Below are 24,960 nucleotides of genomic sequence, written 5' to 3'. Positions count from 1 at the left end.
TGCACGTTAATGTGTGCAAACCGGAGATACTAGACAAGATGGAGAGCAAGTGTCTCTGCTTTAAGCACGAGGAATGGTTAGGCCCTCTGTAGCATCTAAATCCACATAATACATACGCTGTGTGTGTGTGTGGGCACGTATACAGAGGGATGTGTGAGCGCTGCTTGCATGCAGTGTGTGTGTGTTTTTACGAGTGTGTGTGTTTGTGTGGTATGCTGCTCTCAGTCTGGTCCCTCTGTTTCTCTGCTGTCTGTGGCCTCCTCTTCCCCATGAATACTAATGTGCTTCAAACCCCAGAGATCAACCCTCCTCCCTCTCCCTCCTCCGCCAGCCTCCCTCCCTCCCTCTCTTCATCCCTGCCTTCCTTCACCAGCTTCTTCATTCATTTCTCGGCCCCCTTTACCTTTCAACTTTCCCTCTCTTTCATCTATCCTTTAACTCCCCATCTTTTTCTCCTCCCCAAACGCCCTCCCTTGCTTCCTTTTTCCCTGCCTATTTCCTTACCCTTCCCTCCCTCTTCCGTTTGCCTTTACTCCCCTTCATTTTCCTCTTTTTCTTTTCATCCTCTCCTCTTTTCTATCCTCAACTCAGCCTTTCATCCCCTTCATTTCACGTTACATTGCACAACTCTTCTTTTAACATCACCTCTTCAGTAACCTTTCTCTCGTTTCCTATCCTCTCTTTTCCTATCTCATCAAATACTCTTTCTTCTTTCCTTTCCTTGTTGTCTCCTATTCTTTCCGTCTTCTCCTCACCTGTCCTTCTCTCCTTTCCTCTTCTTCTCCTCGCCTGTCTTTCACTTTCCCCTCTCCTTCCCTCTTCTCTTCTTTCCTCAGCTATTCCCTCCTTTTCCTGTCATCTCCCTTTATTTCATCAAATCCTATTTATTTTTACTCCTTTTTTCGTATCCTCTTCCTCCTCTCCTCATCTTTTCTTTTCTATCATCATTCTGTCTCTCCATCTCTGTTCTCTCCTTTTCTCACTCCTCTCCTCATCTCTACTCTCCACTTTCTGCCTTGTCCCCTCCTTTCTTTACAGTACACTTCCTCGAGAGGACATGTAAATGAGGTCAGAACAGTCGAGTATATCAACTGCATCACTCAGGTGTGAACGTAGGTGTGCACCGACGCACATACATGCACATATCAAACATGTAAGTCAGCCAGTGTGTGTTTGTGTGTGAATTTGTTATGTGTGTGTGCTGCGTTCAAGTCCTAATAAAGAATTTCCTCTCTTAAGCTACAGTGAACCAAGTGCTCCAATTACATGAACGCCTTCACCCCGATACATTTTGACATCCTGGAAATTATTCACGGCCTAATTCATTTAAAATTGCATTCCGTATCTTGGCCTCCTTTTTTTCTGCTCTTTTTTTTTTTTTTTGAAACCACAAGCCGTGGAAACAGATGATGAGTCGGGTTGAAGGGATGAGAGGAGCTTTCAGTTACTTGTGTAACATAGAGGCTGCTGCTCTTTCGGTAGCCTGCTGCTTCTGCTGCTGCTGACTGGACGTTCTCAAACTTTACTGCCTTTCCACACACAAAGGATGAGTGTGGAAATAAAACACTGTGACTGCCAACAGCAGAGTGTGCATTGGTGATGATATGAGAGGGAGGTAAAGAGAGAAACGAGAGAGATGTGGAGGTGAGTGAAATGTTATAAAATGGGAGGAGATGAGGAGGAGAGGTCAGTTTTCTAGAGTTTTTTAGGGAGGAAAGAAGCAAGCTGCTTGTCGTGTGTTAATCATTAAGACCAGGTTGTAAAATGTTCCTGTTTGTGTCAGCAGGCAGCAAAATGTGTGTGTCCATGTGTGTTTGTTCAGCAGCAGCAGAAGTGGGAATAATAAAGCCAGAGAAGATGAATCCTGCAGGAATCCATTTGAGTCTACATTCCTCCTGATGCAGAACTGAGAGCAGTCAGAAGCAGAAAGCAACAGGCTACTGGAGATTGACCCTGTGCACACACACACACACACACACACACACACACACACACACACACACACACACACACACACACACACACACACACACACACACACACACACACACACACACACACACACACACACATTCTTAGGACAATAACAGCCTCTACTGGGGAGAAAACACATAACATGACCACACAGTAAAACACAGACAATTGCAAGCAGAAAAAAACCCACCCACAGACTGAACACAACACCCACACACACACACACACACACACACACACACACACACACACACACACACACACACACACACACACACACACACACACACACACACACACACACACACACACACACACACACACACACACACACACACAAATAGCACATACAGGATCCGCACAGATTGTTAGTAAACAGATTAAATTGGAAAAGCTATTCACACTGGCAGGCATGCAGAGCAACACAGGCAAATATGCAGATGCACATATGAGCATCCGTGTGTGTATGCTCGCAGACACACACGCAATTCACACTGCAGGACCACTTCAGGTTTCATCATCTTCTTTTCCTTTTTTTTTTTAGCTTTCTTTCTCTTGAGAGCTCGGGGAAGAGGGGGGACCAAGGGGGGTGTCTCATTCCCTCTCTTTTGTTGCTGCTGGGGAGAGAGAGCACATATCCATACAGAACGCTCTCTCCAGCCTCATTCACACCCACACACCGCTCCCCCCTCCCTTTCCTCTCTCCACACACACATCCACAAAGATACAACATCAAAGAGCCGCCACCGCCGAAGGATTACTTCAACCACACACTACTGGCTCCTCAATCCGGGTCTGTTCCTCTTGCGGATCCCCCCTCTTGCCTGGTTGCACTTGGTACGGTCCAAGCATTCCTGCCAAGAAGCTTTCACACATGGAGGGGAAGCTTGTCTCAAGCAATTGCTGACATGCTACAAACAAGACAGCCTCCCTTTCCCTCTCTCTCCACTTTTTTTTTTACCCTCCCTCTCTCTTTCTCTCAACCCTGCAACTCAGGTCTGCTCCTCACTCTTCTCTTTGCTCTTTCTAACCTCTCCATCCCCCCTTCTTTTCCTCCTTCTCGCCCCTTATTCCTCCCTCCCCCTCTTCTCTCTCTCTCTGAGAATGTGGGGGCCCCACTAGCATAAATTGTCAGCTGTTCCTGGGCGTACTCTCCATGGCTCCCTAAACTCACATAAGCCCACATATGCAGTCGCTGGTGGGACAAGGGTAACCCAAGTAAGCCCTGTTGGTTATGAGTCTGAAAAAGTATACCGTGGCCCCCGAATAATGCTGCAGTGTGAAGGCACTGAGAGTTTTACGCTATAATAAGCTGCAACAGATACCCAGGCTAATGGTATTTGGGGGTTAACTTCAACATGCCTTCCTTTGGCCTTTTTAATTCATCATAGCAAATATCTGCACAATATTGTTGGACTGGATCATCATGGCATAAAAGGAAACTATTACTATTACTTCCCTTTCCTCCAATTAAAGAGTTTATTCAATAGCGCAACTCCAAACAGGGTCAATCACATTGACATTTTGAGACCACAATCCTTTACCTTTTTCTCAGTTTTTATACTTATCACAGTCTATAAAGAGTAATAAATAATCATAGGCACATACAGGTAATTTATGCTTAGCTAGAGTTAATTAAAATGTGGATACTCACAACATCCTTTTAGCATTTTGTCTAAATGTGCTCTATGAATAAAACTAATTTCAGTTTTCCCCCACTCTGAGATTGGGGGTGTCTGGAGTTTTCCAGAGGTAGGGGTTTATAGGGCTTGCATTGTAGTGACACTGTTACAGAGCAGCCATTGTTAGTGCAGGCTGTCATCTAGTGTCGGGTTTGGGTACTGTTGGTTTAATAATGCTACACTTAAGGGTGCAGTTTTACAGCAAAAGGGCTGTTTATTAGATAGAATAAGGGACAGGTAAAAATAAAAGGTTTCTGCAAGTTTGGAGACAAATACAATGACCTGAATAATCCCCCAAATTTGAATTAATATGCTCAATAAAACAATAAATATTAATGTGAGTATTTTCTGAGTGTTACACAGATTCAACAAAGAAGTCCCTTCTTCCTCTGTCTGTGTGATTTCATGACAATCCTTATTACAGCAAAATTCACCAGTGAGACTTCTTTGCTGGAATATTCTCTTTCGAATATTCCCCTTCTCAGCTGGGGAGAGCTAGGTTCAGCTGCAGAGCGGTTTGGGTTGCAGTAACTTGCCTAAAAATACTGAAGTTTCAACATGTGTCCTCAGGTGGGGGGCAGTTTGGACAGAAATGAGTATAATGTCAATGGCAAATAGTAAATCAATTCTCTATTTCCAAAACAAATGCAGCCCAACATAAATCAATGTCTAATTGTCCACATATGTGTTCAGGGAGGAATATGATTTTTAAATCTTCCTGCACAGTAATGACAGAAAAGCTGCACAAGTGTTGTTGGCATTAATTTACAGAGACACCAGCACCGTGGGATAAACACTACCAGTGAGCTAAGGGGGCCAAAAAAAAGAGCTATTTCTCTCCCTTGCTTTAGAAACTGTTTAATAGTGAGAGTGCATTAAATCATATCAATCATTCAGTTGATCCGCTTTAGCTTAGATTGATCTGAAATAAATTCAAGGCTATTTCTCATCTGTTATTTTCTGCGTCTTTTTGGATGAACAGTGCACATTTCCTGAAAATGATTCTCCATCCTTCTGTTTTGTGAATTATGCAAATATTAATGACAAGAGCAAATAATGAAAATGTGCCTTTTCACTATCCTTTAGGCACATGATTTACCTCTGCAATTTGAATACTTTTGATAAAGGTGAATAACGATGGATAACTTTCCCCCAGGTGCATTTCCATAGTTTGACATCGAATATGATTAATGTGTAATATTCAAACAGTGAACTATTACATTTACTTATTCCCTTACAACTAAACTCAAACTGTGGGATTTGAATGCTCGACTATGATTTTGAATAGCTTTAAGCCTTTATTCTTGTATCCAAATACTTGTACTCCTTGTCATTGTTGTATATTCCCTGTCTCAATGGGTGTACTGACTGAATCGAGTTTGATTGATACTTTGGTTGAAAATATAAGTCTGTATTTTATCCCGTCTAAACACAAAGGCTTTCATTTTACCTGCAGATGAGTCAATGAGAAAGGATGCAAAGAAGTGATTAACGCCTAAGGCTCTTCCTCATTCCTCCTGGATCACTTCCTCCAGACAGGACTAATCCAGTGCCTCATATAACCACCACTTCACTTAGCATAGGGAGTATTTTTGCAGTCAAACTGTATTAGAAAAATTTCCCTGGTAAATGATATCTGTATGTAGCATTTATTACAATATGCTATTCATGTGATAACTGTATTTCTATTAATAGTGTGGTTTATAAGATTTAAAACATTGTGAACCATGTCCTTATGCCTATTGGTGGTTTTGTACAACATACTGTCCAAAAAAAAGAAAAAGACCCAATAGAGAGGCTGGAAACACATTTAGTTTTTTCTTACAACCAGATTGTTAATGATAGTTCATGTAATTGTTTTAGCTCCACTACTGTGTATACGTACACAGTATATCTATACCAGTAACTCAGAACATGACACCCACCTTAAGAAATAGATATATGTACTTTTACAAAACATCTGTGATATATATATATATATTTTCACAGAAAAGATCCACTTAAAACTTCACTTTGCCTTCACTTCCCAACTTGAATTTGTATTAGGAAACTGATTTCATATTAAAGAAATCATCACACTGGCTTCACTTCCTTCTTGTCTTTCAATTACAGTACAATACATGCAACTAAAGCAAGAACAAGACATAAAAAGGCAAAGATTTATTCAGTCTTTTAACATAACGAACGATATGTCAACAGATTGCATTTAAATCAGTAGGAGGGGAATTTAAAGTACAAGACGACGTACATCTTTTTCCTGGATTAAAGTGAAAGGAGATCAATAAAACATCTGTAATGACACAGCTGTGTTGATTACTATTCAGAAAATTCATATTTTAAAACAAGAAACATGTTCCCTTTTTAAAATTGGCAGCCTTAGAAAAGACAGTGGATCCCAAATGGCCTGCAAATACACATGCAGTGGTGTCCCCATAGCAGCCCGAGTCGAACCACAACTCAGGAGCATTATAGACTAGATGATTGATACGAAAGGAGGGACTGGTTAAGCCGTTTAAGAGTTAGCACACCAAAAGGACACAGACCCACTGAAACACCCAAAGGACAGTCTCACTCCTAAGACCCCCGCTTATCAAGTAGTCCCTCCAGCGCTTGCATCACTTCAAGTATTCCCGCCATGGACTGCAAATCTTCAATTTCACCACTTCTTAGGTTCACAACATAAGCTATTATATAAGTGCACTCAAGAAATCATCTATACATAGAAAAATAACAATAAGTAGCAGTAATAGTTATAACAATTACTTTTCATTTTATACACAACTGTGACGACAAAGCACTTTATACCGTGGCATCAAATTCCCCGCCCCCTGAGTGTAATGTTCAAGTTTAACCTTCTGTAGCTACAGAAACCAGACCAGCAACCTACGTTTGGTTTTTTAAATAACATTGGCGGTCTTCGGCGACAGCAATGATTAGAATCAGAGAAAATACGCCTTCCCACAGACCCCGGGCTTGTGTGTGACGAATGCATTATGTACAAGCTGCTGATCGATCATGTGCCTCTGGATTCAGCCTGCTCGCTGTGTCACTGACAGCCTTCGTCCTGGAAAATAAACACAGATGTCAAGACGTACAGAAATGAACGTTTCAACACATGATCTGATGAAGAAGTTTTAGGAGTGACAGTAAAGTGTAACCCTCTTTTACTTTCACCCACCTCAGTTCCGCTGCTCGAGTCGCCGGCTGCTTCAGGTAGCGGCAGCAATGCAGCTCCGGCATTTGTACAACTTAGGGTCATGGGTGCGGATGTGGCTCCGTACATTCCTCAGTAGAAAGAACGTCTTACTGCAGAGCTAAGCGACAGAAAGGGGAGGACAGAGAGTTAGCTGCTTATAAATGACAGCTTTCAGTTTAGACAAATCAACTTGACAAAAGTTAGATAGGAACATTTAAAGTACTCTCAGTTGTGTACGACAAATATGAAGATACTGCCCGCAACTGGTTAGCTTACAAAAATGAGTTAGCAAAGCTGTTTCCATCCGTTTTTATCAGCTAATCAGCGGCAGGATCACTGGAACGGACCAATAATTCCTCCAGCGTGTTCTCGGTCGACCCCTGGGCCTGCCCAGAAAACCCTTAATGAGAAGCCCCCCAGGAGGCATCCTGATTAGCTGGCTCTTTTCAAAAGGGAACGGCACGCGGTATTACCCTCAGCTCCCTAGGGATGTCTGAACTGCTTTATATTGAAAGGGTCTGTATTATTTTACCTGTGCACCGCAAGCTACACGTTGTTATGTAGAGCCCCTCCCTTTTCTAATGCATGTCTCAGTCTAAGCTCGTCCACCCTACGTAGGACATACATTTAAGCGGCTTGGATTCAATACATAACTTTTTAGGTCAATACCCAGAGAGCTCATTCATCTACGCCTGTCCATCTCCAATTCACCATCACTCACAGTACAACATTCTGTCAGAGGTCAAGAAATACGCCTGCGATCAGATCCAAAGTAAGGTGTTGTTGGCCTCCTCTATACGAAATCAGACCTCCTGGGTTATTGTCTGACAAGTATAAAATGAAATTATTCAAGTGAAGAAAAAGTTTTTCATAATTCTAAACAGTACATTATTCAGGCAATGTACTTAAACTTTCAAACCAATCCACAACGGGAACACCCAGCTCACACTTACACGCACGGTCATGTTTGTGTTTACAGCATGATGAGCTTTTTCTCTAAATCACAACGTTTCATTCTGGAATAAAACCTGCAGGTTCTCGGTGCTCAGGGTCATGATTTTCAATGCATTACAGTTGTGTGGTCCTAGTCTATGCTTACCAGACAAGGCCAGTGCTTGCCCTCGATGTGTCTGAGGCGATGCATGATCAGAGCGTCACAGTTCTTGTAGGAGGCTGAGCATTGCGGACAGGCGTGGCCCGCCTTCGGGACTTTCGGGACTTGACTACGAGGCCCTCGGAGCTGCTTTAGCCTTGCCCGACATACAGCGTCCGACATAACACAACTCCTGCTGCTTAACCGACGGCGCTTAACCGGCTGCTGGAGATGTAGCAAAAAAGCAAATATTATATTAGAAAAAGATGAAATATACATAAAAAATCTAAATGAAAGGATTAGATAAAAGGAAGCACTCGCAAGCTAAACACTCGGGCTGTAATTTACTTAATACATTTGTATTCGTCTAACACTCGAAAGATTTTGTACACTAATCAGTTACCTAATTGAAGCAACAGATCTGCAAAGTTTCTCCAAAAACAATACTTCAAAAGCTCCAGTTTGAAACGTGTATCAGCTAGAGATGTGATCATAAGTGTATCATGAAAGCAGGCCTTAAAGTGTTTAATAGATATTAAATTATTCTACGGCAACACGTTGAAGGGGACATGTTCCCCCTTTACTGCCCTTTTACTGTGTTTTACGCCACAAAAAACATTAGTCATCATTAAAAATATCATACCTTTGGCGCAGTGCATGTGGCCTTTGACCCCGCAGATTTGGCCAGGTGGAGATTGCAGCTGCGGGACTTTGGCCTGGGTCTCTGAGCCTTGCTTTGGCTCACGCTCCTCTCCACCCTCTCCTTCTTTATCACCGGCGGGGCGGGGGGTCTGGCTCTCAGAGACCTGTGGGGGGATTCCACCGCTCCAAATCTTTCCCCAACTTGTGAAACAGAGCGTGTTAAGCAGATATCCACGCTCTCCTCCTCTTTCTTCAGTATTGCCATCGGGCCCCCTGCTGGCCGACAGAAGCTGAACAAAAAGCCTGAGTCCAGTAGCTTGATGGGGGGCTTGCTCTGACGCTTGCCCAGGTCCGGTGAGGGGGGATCAGGGAAGGCTCCTCCAACGGGCACGGGATCTGCGGGCTCCTCTTTGATGACTTTGTACAGAGGGTGGCTGTAGATGGATGTGGGAGGAGGATGATCTGAAAACATGAGCCCATCACGTTCGTTAACCTTCCTCTCCTCCTCTCTGGGCTTACACTTTGTCTTACCCACCTCCCTTGTGGAGGCCTGCTTAAGCTTGGCCTTTGTTGCAGGCCGGCTGCTGTTGTAACGCAGCGTTTTAACAGTCTCTACAGTGACTTTATTCTGGGCCTGTGTCCTGTGTGAGGGGGGGTACTTGTGGGGTGTGTGGTCCAGGGGATTGTTTGATAAAAGAGGGAAACCTGAGACAGAGTATTCAGTCGGTTCTGATTTAATCCTGACTGCATTTTTCACTTTAGTCTTGATGGCGTAGCCTCTCAAAGGCTGCTGGGCAGTGTCACCCTTCCTCACTGACCGCCTAAGTTCCCTCCCCGTGAAGGGAGGCCTTGATGCAGGGCGGAACATGTCTGGTAATGTACCTTTACTTCGCATGCTCCTGTCACTCGGAGGGACGGTCTTTGGCCTCTTTGGTTTCATCTGCAAGGTGCCGATTGAACCCACAGGCTTAGTCTTTGCTGACTTGCTAAGAAGATGAGTGTTAACAGCGGTACAGAGGGGAAGCGACAGCGTCACAGCCCTAAACGGCAGTGCTGGGGAAGCAGAGCGGGGTTTCCTACGCTTTGTCAGCGAATAGTTGTTAGCCTTCAGCTTCCTTAGTCGTTTCTTCTGTCTCCAGCCTATCAGATCTTCTGGTCTTGGGAGGAGGGCGGTCCTCTGCAACCCAAGAACATTCATCAGATGGTACTTCTCCTGTGCTCTTGCGTAATCCTGTTCATCTTCTCCAACCTCTTCCACTTCCTGCTTTACCCTCACAGGGCTGCACACAGCGACCTTTGCAGCCCTTGACATCGAGGTGCGGGAATGCTGGGTGACAGAGGGAGGTTTTTTGTTTTTTCGAGGGCTCTCTGGCATAGGTAGCAATCTCTGAACCTTTTTGGCAGCCCCCGGAGTGGAGCGGAGAAGACGGCTGTTTGATGGTGATATGCGCGAATAATTCTGCGACTGAGGGGAGGGTGTAGTGTGTCGAGGTGTGGTAGCTTTCTTGGAAGAGGGAGATTTGAAGTCCATGAGCTTCATTCTGTGTGAGGGGCTGAGAGGGAGACCATTATGGCATTGGGCTTTTGGTGTCCTGCGCAGATTGTGCCTTGGACTTTCTTCTAATGAGTCATTTGATGCATCCAGCCTCAGACTGAAGCAGTCGCTCATACTGTCCCCGAAATCCGACACCCTTTTTCTTTTGCCTACCCTCTGCTGGCGGTGATGCTCATGACAGGCGCCAGTGCAGGCTGAGGTAAAGTTCTTGCCGGGATGGAGTTTTTGGTCTTGCTCTTTCATGAGGGCCGAGCAGGCTTCCACAGCAGGCCACATGCCCAGGTGGCGGGCCATGGCGATAACTTCAGGTAGGTCCTCCGGGCGGACACACAGAGTGGAGGAGTAGGAGAAATCCAGCAGAGACAGGAGGTTGTCCTCACTAAAGCCTGCAAGGAGATGGGAGCCTTTAATACATTTGATGAACCCTGGTCAGTCAGGGAGCAAAATAAAAGTGGCTGAGTAAACATCAGGGTGGGGAGCAAAGTGTAAACATGATGGTACAGACCATTAAACCAGCGCTTTAATTAGGGCCATTTCTGCTCCTATGCGACGACATATATCAAAGATACCTAAATGAGGAGACAGACTAGGGCTGTGTCCCAATTCAAATTCTGGATCCTTCAACTTCAAATTTCTAGATCAAATAGGTTTTTACAAACTACAGAGGCAGACCCTTTTGACAGGGACTTTTTCATGCAGCCGACGGTTTGCCTGAATGACCAGTGTATCCTGTGCTGCTTTCAGTAGCAAACATTCAAAGCGTTGTTTGAGCGGAAATCAGAAATGAACCTTGTCAACTCAAGTCTCCCGTCTTGTGACTGCTTAAAAACAAATCTATCAATGCAGTCATGGTTATCCCAGGGCGTTAGAGAAACATTGATTAGAATGAAATGCATCGTTACTAGAGCTGCAAAGATTATTCAAGTGACTGATTAGTCAATCGACCCTGATTTCAATAATCTAATTATCTCTTTTTAATACCTTTTGAACATCTACTGGTTCCAGCTTTGTCATAAATGATAGATAAATATCTATGTGAAAAGGTAATGCTCACTTTTCATTATTTAATGACAGAACAAATAATCAAATGAAGTAAAATAGTTGTTTTTTTTGGGTACACTGATGTACATTTCTGGTGATGAACTTAAAAATAATATTGACGAAGTTAAAGTGGAACTCTTTCGTTCCCAAATAAACCATTTGGAATTCAGATCCAAAATCGACCAACTAAACTTAAACAGAGATCTTGCAGCAATGTTTTTTCATTGTGTCACTTTGGCCCCTAATCTTACCAGTGAGATCTATGTCTGATTTCATGCTCGAGTCCATTTCTGTGAAGATCTCCTGAAAGTGATCGCTGACGGCCGCCAAGACAGCTCTATGGGCAGAGTAGGATTGTCCGTTGGTCCGCAGTGTAATGTCACAGAAGAGCCCGGCCTCCCGCTGACTCCTCAGCTTGCTCAGCATGTCAGCACTGTGTGACACCATCGTCTTCGTGACACATCCTCTGCCACCCAGCCCCTGAGAGACAAAGACAGCAAAACAGAAGAAGATAGAGAGGCATCATTATTGTAATGCAATGTGTGTGAAAGCACTTGCAGAGTGTGAGAGCAAGATTTAGGTGAGAATGAGGGTGAGAAAGTGTGGATTAAAATGTGTGAGATGCAGAGAATGAGGCACTGATAAAATGAAAGAGCTGAAAGTTTGATAAGAGTGTAAATTAAAATAACAGCAGGACAGTTGTATACCTCTGGTTTCTTGGTGCGCTGGCTCTGACACTCTAGACAGCCCAGGACAAAATCTCTGATCTGGAAGTACATCCCTGTGAAGAAAACATAAACGAAATCAAAACTCCAGCAACATAGGTGTCTGACCCTGATGAAAGCCACAATGTTGAATGTACTTCACAAATAAGTAAAGCAAGTGACGTGTTTAACAGCCTTCAATGATGTGTGAGTAAATGTCTTCATCTTTGATGGATTGAATCACTAGTGAATGCCGCTTCAAATGTCCCTACACATCCTTACAAACGATTACCCATTCAAAGGCTTTATTGGGCTATCTATAATAGATGCAGCTAGTTTTGGCAATACATAATATAAGATAATGTAGGATAAGATATACTTTATTCATCCCAATGGTGTTTTTTAGTCACAGAAGCATTTTAACGAACATTACACAAATAAAAAAATATAATTACAATAGAAAAAAATAAACATAAACAGTAAAGATATATACATAAACAATAGATAGTGTATATATCAATAACGTATCTAAAGGATACAGATTATACAACGCAAAGAATAAGTTAGAATACTATAATGGACCAACCTACTACATTACCTGAAATATGATACATACATTGTGAATTTAAGTGCATTTTTCTTTTAATTTATCAAATGTAAGCCTGGGAAGTAAATATGATAAGTAGCAGGCTGTATGCAGTGAGCTTCCTCATACCTTCCCACCAGTAGTTTTCAGCCACACATTTGTAGGTCTCTTCCAGGGACAGGTGGGGCTGTCCGAGACGCCGTCGGTGAAAGGTGGAGAGGGCCTCCTGTCTCCGGTCCTCATCCAAAACCTCCCGGTAGTTGAAGAAGCCCTTCTCCAGCTTCTTGCGGTACAACAGCCCGTCTATCGTCTCAAAGTTGGGCGACCACCGTGCGGGATGTCCACGCCCTTTCATGTTCCCAGCTGCCTGCATCCCTCTGTCTCTGGCTTCATCCGACCAGGGTTTGGACGGACAAAACGTCTCTGACTTCGTGAAGTGAGCATTCATGTGGGTGCAGTCGCCGGCCATTTTATCCATTTTCTAAATATTCTGTGGTAAAAGGTAACTTTGTGTCTTTGGCTGAGAAGCACCACAGCTGCTCCCTCTGAAGTAATCAGTCTCAGCGGGAGACTGAAAGCCTAACTTTACCCACCGACCTGCAACAAAGTCCACGTGGATACGGTGACAGCAGACAACAGAGCACCCTTTTAACAATAAATACAGAAGAAACAGTCTTTGACACCCTGCTAATAGTCTGACAAACCCTAGTGGACGGATACAAAATAGCCTATTAGCGTAAATGAACCTCAACGTCTCTCATTATGGCTTATACAAAAGCGTGTTTTTCCTAAGGAGAAGATGGGCAATTCACTAGCTGTCATCACTTCTCACTATCCAAACAGTTGTGGCTAACATCTTTACAATATCAAAATACTTTATTTTGGGGAAGCATTTGGTCAAATCTACGTCACACCAAGATACATGTTTGACTGTCCATCCGAGTGTAGATTAAAAAAAAATCAGCCAAGAGGGAATTGCGCCAACAGCCGCGAGACAAGTGATGTAAAGTCACCAGTTTCACAGCGACCCCGTGAACAGGCGATGCCCGAGAAACGCTCACCAGCAGCCCGTCTCCATCAGTCTCAGGGGTCGGGAGTGGCCCTCCGGGAATGGATGGCGGCGGGCAGTCTCACCTCCGGCTTTAACTTGAGATTTCTTTTCGCCAACTCGAGTCGGAAGCAACATGATGACGCAGCTATCAGCTCAGCATCGCCACTTGAACCAACGACCTAAAAGCGAGGTTGTCTCCGCTATCAGTCAGAAATGTTCAGAATCGTAAGCCCCAATCTCGTCAAAAGCGACCCAACAAGCTCCGGTTAGACACCCGACATAGTTGGTAGCTCTCTCGGTGCCGAAAAGCCAGTATGTCGGTCACATTCCCTATTTTTCTAAACTCGTAACCTTCTGTTTGTTGCTAATCAGCAGACCAACCGAGACGAGTTTTCCCCGCCTTCACACAAAGGCTATTAGCAGAAGCTTTAAAGAGAATCTGCCAGACGGCATGTGATTGGTTGAAAGAGCTGCCTTTCAAATTAGTTTTCTTCCCTGTGCAGCAAGGTAGGTTGCTTGCACACGATGCCAGTATACTAGAATTTGCTTCACTTGCTGGCCATAGACCATTATACAAAACAAAATACCCACTGTGTTTTCATCAATACATGGCCATTTAAGTTTTATTCTCCCATTTTTAATTTCACAAAATAATGTAAAAATGTCAATAGCAACAAATGTATAGTGTAATTCTCACAGATACATAAGTAGAGCATAAAATGACAACATCAAAAGATAGTTGATCTTCACAATCACAAAGTGTATTATTTTAAATACAGATTATGAAGTTGTGAATCTACATTCTGACCACAGAAAATTCTTCATCTGTTCAAAGCAAAGTTCAGAGTGTAATCTACTCATTTGGAATTGTATAATCATATATACAAGAAGTAAACTGCTATAAAAAGACGTTGGACATTTTGCCTTAAAATGTATTGAACAGTGAAAACAAGTTAAGACTGAGCTAAAGCCACCATGTAATGCTACAATACACCTAAGTCTCATGCTCTGAATTTAGGAGGATTTAGTGGTTATGGTTCTACGAGAGGAAATGCAGGTGGTTGGTAATGTCCTGGATAATCCTTATATTATGCAAGTCCCAATATGTTTAACATGGTCTCATTTCTGATAATAAAAATAAAATCCTGGTTACAGTCCTAAACATTTAGAATCAGACATGCACATCATTGATATACATACTGAGCAACATTAACCCCACATTATTCTGGTCCACACTGTTTTGGTCTAACTCAAAGACACAATTTTCATAACCATCAGCAACTTGTAGTTAGAAAAGCACGCACTGGAAACCACTTAAACAGGCAGTGTTTATGAAACGTCTTTTATTAAACAATGAGAAATGGACTTAACACTTTGAGCTTTTCTCCTAAGTTGCGGGCCCGCAGTCTTCAGCAATAATAAGACTTAGGTCACTTATTCAAAGTTTTCGCAAGGCACTAAACGTTGAAGTGTTTTTTTTTCTTCTTCAGGTTTAACAATTACATATTTGAAAAGAAGTGAAACAAAACTTTTCTTTTTCACTTAAGCATCTTAATGTCAAAAAAATCAGATACAATACTGTTAATGTATGATACAAAAATACACAATGAAAATAAGTACTAATTCATTAGACAGTTTTTTTAATAACCAAGTACATTATGTGAGGATAAAGCTTTGTCTAGTAAATCAAGTACAATCAACCCTGACACAACACGGAGGAGCTTCATCTGTGGGGAACATCATTGTTTTTACACTGAAGCGTCTCCCTCTGCTGCTTTAAATCTTTTCTGAAATCACTATCACACTGTCTCCAGACATTAAGTCTGGGTGGCACTGTTCTTCGCTGCGGCCTCACTGGTCTTTGACCGCTTTGGCTCTGGAGGCTGGCACACCGGATCTTTGGGAGGAGAAGGACGCTCTGGAGAGATACAACAGAAGGGTTTAGTGACAGAAGGGTTACCCCTGAAGGACTGACTAGAAAACACACTAATAATGAAAATGCTGGAGACGGGGCATGACATGAGTTCCTCCTTGCCAAAATTATTGGTACTTATTTGTATTTTTGGCCATTAATTGCATATGGCAAGAATCAAGATCAGACAGGCTATTATACAGGCTTTAAACAAGCCCCAGTTTAGTTTGACTTATTCCAAAGAGATTTTTTTATTCCATTCTGTCTGCGGTGAACAAGCTTGATGGAGACGCCAATTTCATTTTTCAGCAGGACTTGGCCCCTGCCCACACTGCCAAAAGTACCAATACCTGGTTTTATGACTATGGAATTACTGTGCTTGATTGGCCAGCAAACTCGCCTGACCTGAACCCTGTATAGAATGTACGGGGTATTGTCAAGAGGAAGGTGAGAGAAACCCGGGCTTCCATAACACCTCAGCAGCAGGCCGATCGCCCCCATGCCACGCCGCATTGATGCAGCAATTCATGAGAAAGGAGGCCCAACCCAGAACCGAGTGCATACACATGAACATCCTTTTCAGAAGGCCAACATTTCTGAATCAACAGTTTTTTTTTATTGGTCTGATGTTATATTCAAATTTTCTCAGATACTGAATTTTGGGTTTTCATCAGCTGTTACCATAAAGATTAAAACGCTGGAAATGATTCACTTAGTTTTTAATGAAGCTAAACAATATCTGAGTTTTAACTTTACATTTAATTTCTGAAATAAATTAACTTCTCCATGATATTCTAATTTATTGAGATGCACCTGTAGGGATGCACTGATGCTACGTCACATCATAATCAATCATAAAAAGGGAGTTTGACGCGGAGTGTAGTACTAAAAAACATCCTGTCTGGAGGTTTCTGACTCGGTATCAAGAGAGGTACAGGTGGGTTGTTGCATTCCTAAGCACAACAGCAGTCAGGTTGTGAGGCTGTCAATGAGGGAGGAGGGATTGTTTGGGACCTCAGCCTCACACTTGCAACATTAAAAGGTAGTCAAAGTACCCCTCACTCACCGTGTTTGGCCTTCTCAGTGGAGGAGGGAGCGCGGAAGAGGGAACTAACAGCTGGAGATCGGGATGCAACTGTAGTCAAAGATACCCTCCTGAAAACGCACAAAGAGGCGTGAGAAAACACAACAAAATACAAGGACTCCTAAAGTCAACAAAGTAAATCACTGCTATGCTTCATTTCTTTTCTCTATGTTCGTTGCCAACTAGTAAAACTATTTAAAACTATCCAAGGTGAACGCTCAAAGTTACAGACACAAGGCAAATACAAAAGCCTGTGCAGGCTTGCCTTTGTCTGCACGCAGTCTGTCACAGTGATTATTATTTTATAATCAGTGGGGGGTCCAACGGATCCCCCATACCAGACAGGGCTTTGTTCTCGCAGCCAGTACTGAGCTCATGTAAACAGACCATTATAGCCATCTTAATTGTTCCTGCATTTGTTAAAGTGTATTTCTAAAATAGCATTTTACACTTTCTTAAGATCACAGCGCTTTTAGCAGTCATTTGTAAACGGCATCTTTAGAGATAATCAGATTAGTAACTTTGATCATCAGAGGTGGATGCAGAACGCTCTTTAGGGTTCTTAAAGTCTGATCCTAGTCACATTTGAATAGTTCAAGTATTTCCATAAATTACCATATGCACTCCTCTTTTGAAGCAGCACCTGCATTCTGAATACTCTTGAGAGCAAATGTTTAGGATCTTGCTGGAAAATAAATTGTTTTACATTAAACCTGTTGATGGAATACTAACGAGAACATCAAAGCTTTCCCCTTTAACCTCGCTGAGTGGTTCCCCGCGCCTGATTATGGTCCAATTTAAGATTTCATTCAAAATCTTTCTTATTAGTTTTCTCTCCACTGTATATCAGTATTACGTGGTTTCTTTAACAGTCTGCCCCTGGGGTTCGGATCAGAAAGTCTTGCAAGAGAAATGTATTGACCCGATTGGTTCCTATTGTTTCCAATATACGGTCGCTCTGGTCTTTGATATAAATATTAATGCTTTTTGTTGTAATTTTCGCAACTGAAGCATTTTGTTATCCCTTATTTTTTTAAAGGTTTACTTATTTACTAATGATTATGTAAGAAGTATGTATATCTTGCTCTAAACCCTCTGAATAATGTCTTTGGAGGTATTGATTAACATGATTTAATTGTGATTTGGTTTATCATTATTACCTCAGAAAGGTGGTTATGCACTTGGTCATGTTCTCAGCAGGATTCAATCAAAGACTACTGGCTTGATTTGAATAAAACCTGGTGGAAGGGTGAAGCGTGGGCTAGGGAAGACCCAACTTAAATATACAGAGTGGATCCAAAGTTACAATTATACCTTCAAATATTATAAATCAAATGATTTGCAGCCCTACTACATGTACACACAAACACTTCTGCCATTCTGTCCATTAGAACTCCTACCTGTCAAATCAAAGCATAGCTGTGTAAATGTGTGCACACTTTCATTGGTCTGACAATAAACATATCTCTATCCCAATCATACCTAACTACTATGCATTTACCTTGGGGTGGGCCCCTTTGGGGTGGTGGAACCTTTGGGTGTCGTTTGCCCAGCATTATTACCACTTTTGGCGGTTTTAGGGGTGGAGGGGGTGAGGGGGGCAATCCGGGGCTGTGTTGAGGATGAATTGGTAGGGGTGAGAGGGGCGAGCCTCGGCTGTGTTGAGGAGGACTGGGTTGGGGTAAGAGGGCCGATGCGAACTTGGGGAGAGGAGGATGCGCTGGTGCTTTCAGATGTCGGGGTCTGAGATGCTGGTGGAGCTGTGGTTTTGGGGGAGGAGGGCTTCCCCCAGCCCTGCAGGGTGTTCAGGGTGATTCTCCGGGGCTGAGGTTTGGACTTGGCACTCGGGGTGCTCTTCTTCTCCTCTGGGGGGGTGACAGAGGGGGCATCTTTGCCAACCATGGTTGTGGGAGTTTGGGCTGAGCTTTGTGGCTGGGTCAGAGGAGACGAGTTTCTAGCAGCTGCCGACTTCTTGCCCTTTTTCTCAGTGGCAGTGCTTGGTATAAAGACCTCCAGGGTGGGGGGCTCCTTCAGCGGAGTGCCTAGCTCCCCAGGAGAGAAGGAGAGGAAGGAGCAGTAGCCGTCTGTGGAGGACACAGCCAGGAACGAGCCGTCCCGTGACCTAAAGAAGATACAATATGAAAACATGTCAGTCCTGGAGGGCTAAAAAATGATTAAAACATATTTAAAAATCAGGAGGAGGACGATATCTTGCTACATACGATTTAGTAAGTATCCATTCTTATAAAACTGCACCGTTGCTCACATCAAAGACATGCACGACGTAAAGCTTTGCAGGAAAGCTAGCGGACAATAGAAGTGAGCCCTGGTTTACCATGTCAGGTCGCTGAGTGTGTGGTAGTGGATGTTTGACACCAGGCCGAAGGGAAGGGTCTGCTGCGTGTCGTACAGGTAGATGGAGTCCTCAGACGCCACAGCAAACACCATGCGGTACGGCAACTGGAATACGTTGGGAAGGGTCTGAACAGTACCATCTGCAGAGGAGAAATGGAGGAAGAATGAACAACACAGACAAGTAAAGCATTACGGGTAAAGACAATAAAGCGAGGAAGGGCTTCATAATCATTCCAGCTTGTAGATAGATGTTCTTGCCTTCTAGCGTCTTGGTCCTCAGTTCAAAGTAGACGGGGCAGCAGCGCACAGCCAGTGTAGCTTTAGTTGGACATGGCAAGTGTGCGATAGGCCTAAAACAATCAGACAGAGGTTTGAACATATTTAACACCAACAATTGACAACATTGACTGAAAACATAAGTATCCCAACTCATGTCACAAAGATTACCTCTTGAGACTCTTCCTGGAAAAGATGTAAGTGGTATTTATGATGTTTTCTCCAACCTCCACACAGCCAGCTGAGGTTAAAAAGGTTGACAACATGTAAGCTATTTTAATTTGAATTCTACAACAACCTTAAATGCCAGCTGAAACCACATTTTGAGCAGGCTATGTAGGTACCTGGGGCGAGCAAGAAGGACCCATCTGGAGTGAATGAAAGACGACGGAAAAACGACCTCATGCTGTCATCATGGAACATTCTGTGCTGCTTTACCTGGGAACATAGAAATGCAGCACTGAGAGAGAGTGTGTCGCTTGCCTCACTCGCTTTGCAGCAGGGTGGCTCTCTGACAATATCAGGGTTTTGTCCAAACCAGGTAACAGGGGGGCTGCGTGCTCTCAGTCAGCGGTCAGTAAGTCAGCAGTCTTATACTTAAACTGGGATTTGTGAATTAGATCTTTTCTTTTACTGTCCTTTTTTCTCTAGAGGAAGTAAAGAAACCATAACACCGAATGTACTGGTTGTTAGAGATGCAGTGGGGCAAAAAAGTATTTAGTCAGCCACCAATTGTGCAAGTTCTCCCATTTAAAAAGATGAGAGATGCCTGTAATTTTCATCATAGGTACACTTCAACTATGAGAGACAGAATGGGGGAAACAATCCAGGAAATCACATTGTAGGATTTTTAATGAATTAATTGGTAAATTCCTCGGTAAAATAAGTATTTGGTCACCTACAAACAAGCAAGATTTCTGGCTCTCACAGACCTGTAACTTCTTCTTTAAGAGGCTCCTCTGTCCTCCACTCGTTACCTGTATTAATGGCACCTTTTTGAACTCGTTATCAGTATAAAAGACACCTGTCCACAACCTCAAACAGTCATACTCCAAACTCCACTATGGCCAAGACCAAAGAGCTGTCAAAGGAGACCAGAGACAAAATTGTAGACCTGCACCAGGCTGGGAAAACTGAATCTGCAATAGGTAAGCAGCTTGGTGTGAAGAAATCAACTGTGGTAGCAATTATTAGAAAATGGAAGACATACAAGACCACTGCTAATCTCCCTCGATCTGGGGCTCCACGCAAGATCTCACCCCGTGGGGTCAAAATGATCACAAGAACGGTGAGCAAAAATCCCAGAACCACACGGGGGGACCTAGTGAATGACCTGCAGAGAGCTGGGACCAAAGTAACAGAGGCTACCATCAGTAACACACTACGCCGCCAGGGACTTAAGTCCTGCAGGTTCCAGACGTGTCCCCCTGCTTAAGCCAGTACATGTTCAGGCCCGTCTGAAGTTTGCTAGAGGGCATTTGGATTATCCAGAAGAGGATTGGGAGAATGTCATATGGTCAGATGAAACCAAAATAGAACTTTTTGGTAAAAACTCAACTCGTCGTGTTTGGAGGAGAAAGAATGCAGAGTTGCATCCAAAGAACACCATACCTACTGTGAAGCATGGGGGTGGAAACATCATGCTTTGGGGCTGTTTCTTCTGCAAAGGGACCAGGACGACTGATCCGTGTAAAGGAAAGAATGAATGGGGCCATATATCGTGAGATTTTGAGTGAAAACCTCCTTCCATCAGCAAGGGCACTGAAGATGAAGCGTGGCTGGGTCTTTCAGCATGACAATGATCCCAAACACACCGCCAGGGCAACGAAGGAGTGGCTTCGTAAGAAGCATTTCAAGGTCCTGGAGTGGCCTAGCCAGTCTCCAGATCTCAACCCCATAGAAAATCTTTGGAGGGAGTTGAAAGTCTGTGTTGCCCAGCGACAGCCCCAAAACATCACTGCTCTAGAGGAGATCTGCATCGAGGAATGGGCCAAAATACCAGCAACAGTGTGTGAAAACCTTGTGAAGACTTACAGAAAACGTTTGACCTCTGTCATTGCCAACAAAGGGTATATAACAAAGTATTGAGATGAACTTTTGTTACTGACCAAATACTTATTTTCCACAATAATTTGAAAATAAATTCTTTAAAAATCAGAAAATGTGATTTCTGATTTGTTTTCTCATTTTGTCTCTCATAGTTGAGGTATACCTATGATAAAAATTACAGGCCTCTCTCATCTTTTTAAATGGGAGAACTTGCACAATTGGTGGCTGACCACTGTATAGTATATGACTCAGCAGCTTTAAGACATGAGGAAACTATTATTTTCCGTTTCACTCTGGTGCATTATATTCGCCGGAAAGTGGACGGGGCCTTCATACTATATTTTTCCAGAAAAACCCCGAATACAACTAAGTACAATTATAAATACAATGACTGTATATGGCTAATTATAGACCGTAGTCACAAATAAAACTTCAACATTTCTACTGACCTCTCCCTCTGCGAGAGGCCCACAGCTCATCTTGCTGATGCTGAAGGCTTTCTTCTTGGTGTGAGTGCTGTACACCCGCATCACTCTGAAGAGGAGGACAAACAAACATATGTTGGGTATCAATACTGAAGAGCAGCCCCAATAATGAGACCATGAGTCTGGATCCATGTTTTTGTACCTGTCACAGCTGAGGGTGGCTACATATTGCCCCAGAGGATCCCATGTCACCCCTTGCACGTAACTCTTATGGTCATTCAAGATAGACAGCTTCTGTCCTGAACACACAAAACAGATGCAACCAACATCATAAATACAATAGCTAAATACACATAAATATGATAATGGACTTATCAATGAAATAAAAATATAACCGATGAAACTGAAAGGAAAACACAGATATTTATGAGTCAAAGCAAACCTTTGTTGATGTCCCACATAATAGCTGTGTTGTCAACAGACCCGGAGATCATGGAGCTTGCATCCCGTGTCCAGCAGATGTCATACACATCCTCTATGTGACCCCTAAAGACATATTAAATGAAGAGAAACCCATTTGTTTATCCATACTACTGCTACACATGTAGACCTATCAGATAGCATATGGATAAAACAAGTAGATCTCAAAACTCTTACTAATTTAACCAAAATAAAAAAATGTGATCTATTAACAAAGACTCTGCATTGTGTCTTATAATACCGCAGGGCAAGATTTTACCTTGGTGGATATCATTGAATCCGGTCAATCGGACGATTTCAAAGTGTCAAGTAGAATTACAGTTTCCCTACAAAATAGTCTAACCATGGTATTTAATTAAATACATACATTCCTTTATTAACAGACAAAGGATATGTAACATGTGTCCCTGAGGGAACCAAATGCACAGTGTGGCTGAACTTTATGTTCAAATCAACTTCACAATATCAACAGGGATATATTTCAATATCCAATATACAGTTTCTGAGTCACGTACCTTAATGTCTTGACCACAGTCCAGCTCTCTTTGTTGAGCAGAGCATCTTCATCCTCCTGGAACATGGGCGCCTGTTCGGGCTCTTTAGAGTCATTGAGCTTCCACAGCAGAATCGCTGCATCTATAGCAAGAAAACACCCTAGTATTACTAAAGGCCACTGATTCTGAATGTTCTGTTCTGATTTGAGAATGACAACACCACTGCCTTCGTAATGGCCTTAATAATAATAATAATAATAAAGTACTTCTGATTCTGATTCATATACATCATAGTACAAATTTGATCTAGCTTTTATTTATAATGTGAGACAAACCATCTCCTCCTGAGGCAAGCAGCTCTCCATTGGGGCTGAAGCGCACAACGTTGACAGCCTTGGTATGTCTGGTCAGATTAGACAGAAAATCCACCACTGCCTTCCCGTCAGGGCCCATATCCACCCGCCACAGCTGCATCAACACCAGAACAACAAATCATTAAACATGTTCCTCTGTAGAGGACTGCGGCGTGTACACCACAGCTGCAAGCAAATACAAAAACTACTAGAAAATGTATTAATGCATTACATTACATTCATAAAAGATTGGCTGTTGGCGCCGCTACTAGGTGGCAGCCTGCTACAGCAGCTCCCTGTTTATTTCCCAGTTTGGGATAAATAAAGAACTTCTGACAAAACTCCATTTTGAAAATAGGAGTATAAGGACATCCTGTCATAAGATATAATACAATTTGATTGGAAAACTACATTTGTAGATTTGTAATTAAGGGAAAAAAATCATTGCTTTCCCATTGATGTTTATTTGAAGGTACTGAAGATTCCCTATCAAGTATGTCAATATCAAAATGCAATATCATTATATTCAGAAACCACCAGCAATGGCACATGATGTTTCCTTTGAGACACACATTGGCCCAATTCATGCACATATTTAAAGTGACATGTGCACGGATTTACATCAAAGGGTCCATAGTGAGTCTTGGTCGGAGTAGTATGTTATTTGTTCATCACTGCATTAACCCCTCTGCACTCACTCTGACTGTGGTGTCCACTCCAGCTGTGGCCAGCCGACAAATTCGACCATCCGGGCTGTGCTGGAAGTCCAGACTGTAGACTGGCTCCTTGTTGTGCCATGCAATCTCACACGTAACCACCTTCATGTTTTATATGCAAAACCAACCTCAGGAGGGAAAAACATGCAAGCATTAAATGTGATACATTTAACAGTTTCTAATGGCCTGCTTTTGCTTAATTTATTTATATACGCGGAGCAAAATAGAGCCACTTGTTACTGGTTACAGAAGAACTTAAGATACTGAAAACGAATGCTAACTAGCTTTAAGTGTTAGCACTACATTTAGCGGGTTTGTTGGGATGACTTGACGAACATTGCGCACAAATTACACAACTAGGTAGGCGTTTACATACGTATGCAAGTTGGTTAAAGTAACAGCTGAGTTGTACATGTTTATACTTTATCTTTGTGTTTATCTGAAGTACTTTCGCAAAGCACAGTACAATCTTACCTCCTCTGTGGTCCAGCTGAAACGAGATGTAATTTCCCGCGTACGATCCGTTCAAAACTTCCGGTCGAGTTGGCTGCAGTAATTGGACGAAAACGCGGAAGAGGCGGGGACTGTCTGACCACATTACCGTAATCAGTTTAGGCTGGTGTTTACCTTTTTTGGTTTCTATAAATGTAACGAAAATACAATCAAAGCCTGTTCTATTATTATTCTACAGTTGACATAATCCTTCTGTTATGCAAATATCATATACAACAATCAAAATGTAATATTTGAATACATAAATAAAGCACGACATAAACACTATCAAGATAATATGTGCAACCCCTTTTGTGTTTTTGAATACATTAATAATCTTCCCTAGCATTCTTCTTTTACTTTTCTTTTGTGATTTTTTATCAATTTCTCTTCTGTATTTTACTTTTTATAATATACAACTTGTTTTGGTTAAACTTTTACGTGTGTTAACTTGTAGAACAAATGCTCTTAATAACTTATGCCCTTTCGCATGATCAAATTGTTATTCACATGTATAAATTAAGCACATTTTATTTCCGTTTTAAACCTGTAGTAGTATGTCTTTGGAGGTAAAGGATGTGCAAGGGGACATGTGTTCCACTACCCTTAGATTTATATGTGTTCAACGACTGAAGAATACATTTACAAATTTAACCAAAATGGAAATGTATTCTTCCATGGTTGCATATACACCATTTGTCAAGCAAGGCCAACTTGTTAAGAAGCCATTAGTGAAGGTTCTAAGATAATTCTTGAATGTCAGAAGGATTGACAAGATCATCACAGAGCAAAGGATGTAT

General features: G+C 42.6%; 2 protein-coding genes across 3 annotated transcripts; both read right to left on the bottom strand.

Moving 5' to 3' along the window:
• Positions 1 to 5,801: 5,801 nt before the first annotated feature.
• Positions 5,802 to 13,914, bottom strand: si:dkey-229b18.3 (uncharacterized). Of its 2 annotated transcripts, none has more exons than XM_063888428.1 (7): positions 12,603 to 13,914; positions 11,891 to 11,964; positions 11,435 to 11,663; positions 8,589 to 10,528; positions 7,952 to 8,170; positions 6,835 to 6,970; positions 5,802 to 6,720 (listed from the first exon to the last, which is right to left on the bottom strand). In XM_063888428.1, the coding sequence occupies exons 1-6, from the start codon at positions 12,949 to 12,951 to the stop codon at positions 6,866 to 6,868; spliced, it is 2,916 nt and encodes a 971-aa protein (XP_063744498.1). In that variant the 5' UTR covers positions 12,952 to 13,914; the 3' UTR covers positions 5,802 to 6,720; positions 6,835 to 6,865. The 2 variants fall into 2 exon arrangements, with proteins under 2 accessions (XP_063744498.1, XP_063744499.1); XM_063888429.1 differs by having other exon boundaries at positions 7,952 to 8,167.
• A 935-nt stretch (positions 13,915 to 14,849) lies between these two features.
• chaf1b (chromatin assembly factor 1, subunit B) lies at positions 14,850 to 24,821 on the bottom strand. The gene is made up of 14 exons (XM_063887931.1): positions 24,143 to 24,821; positions 23,651 to 23,796; positions 22,935 to 23,067; positions 22,621 to 22,741; positions 22,068 to 22,171; positions 21,828 to 21,924; positions 21,650 to 21,734; positions 19,496 to 19,589; positions 19,323 to 19,392; positions 19,134 to 19,225; positions 18,856 to 19,015; positions 18,022 to 18,642; positions 16,503 to 16,591; positions 14,850 to 15,442 (listed from the first exon to the last, which is right to left on the bottom strand). Exons 2-14 carry the CDS (start codon positions 23,774 to 23,776, stop codon positions 15,342 to 15,344), a joined length of 1,893 nt encoding a protein of 630 aa, XP_063744001.1. The 5' UTR covers positions 23,777 to 23,796; positions 24,143 to 24,821; the 3' UTR covers positions 14,850 to 15,341.
• Positions 24,822 to 24,960: the final 139 nt, after the last annotated feature.

Source organism: Eleginops maclovinus, chromosome 7 (assembly GCF_036324505.1).
Source record: "Eleginops maclovinus isolate JMC-PN-2008 ecotype Puerto Natales chromosome 7, JC_Emac_rtc_rv5, whole genome shotgun sequence".
NCBI classification, from domain to species: Eukaryota; Metazoa; Chordata; class Actinopteri; order Perciformes; family Eleginopidae; genus Eleginops; species Eleginops maclovinus.
The sequence above is the reverse complement of the archived record's forward strand: the minus strand, read 5'-3'. Positions and strand labels throughout refer to the sequence as shown.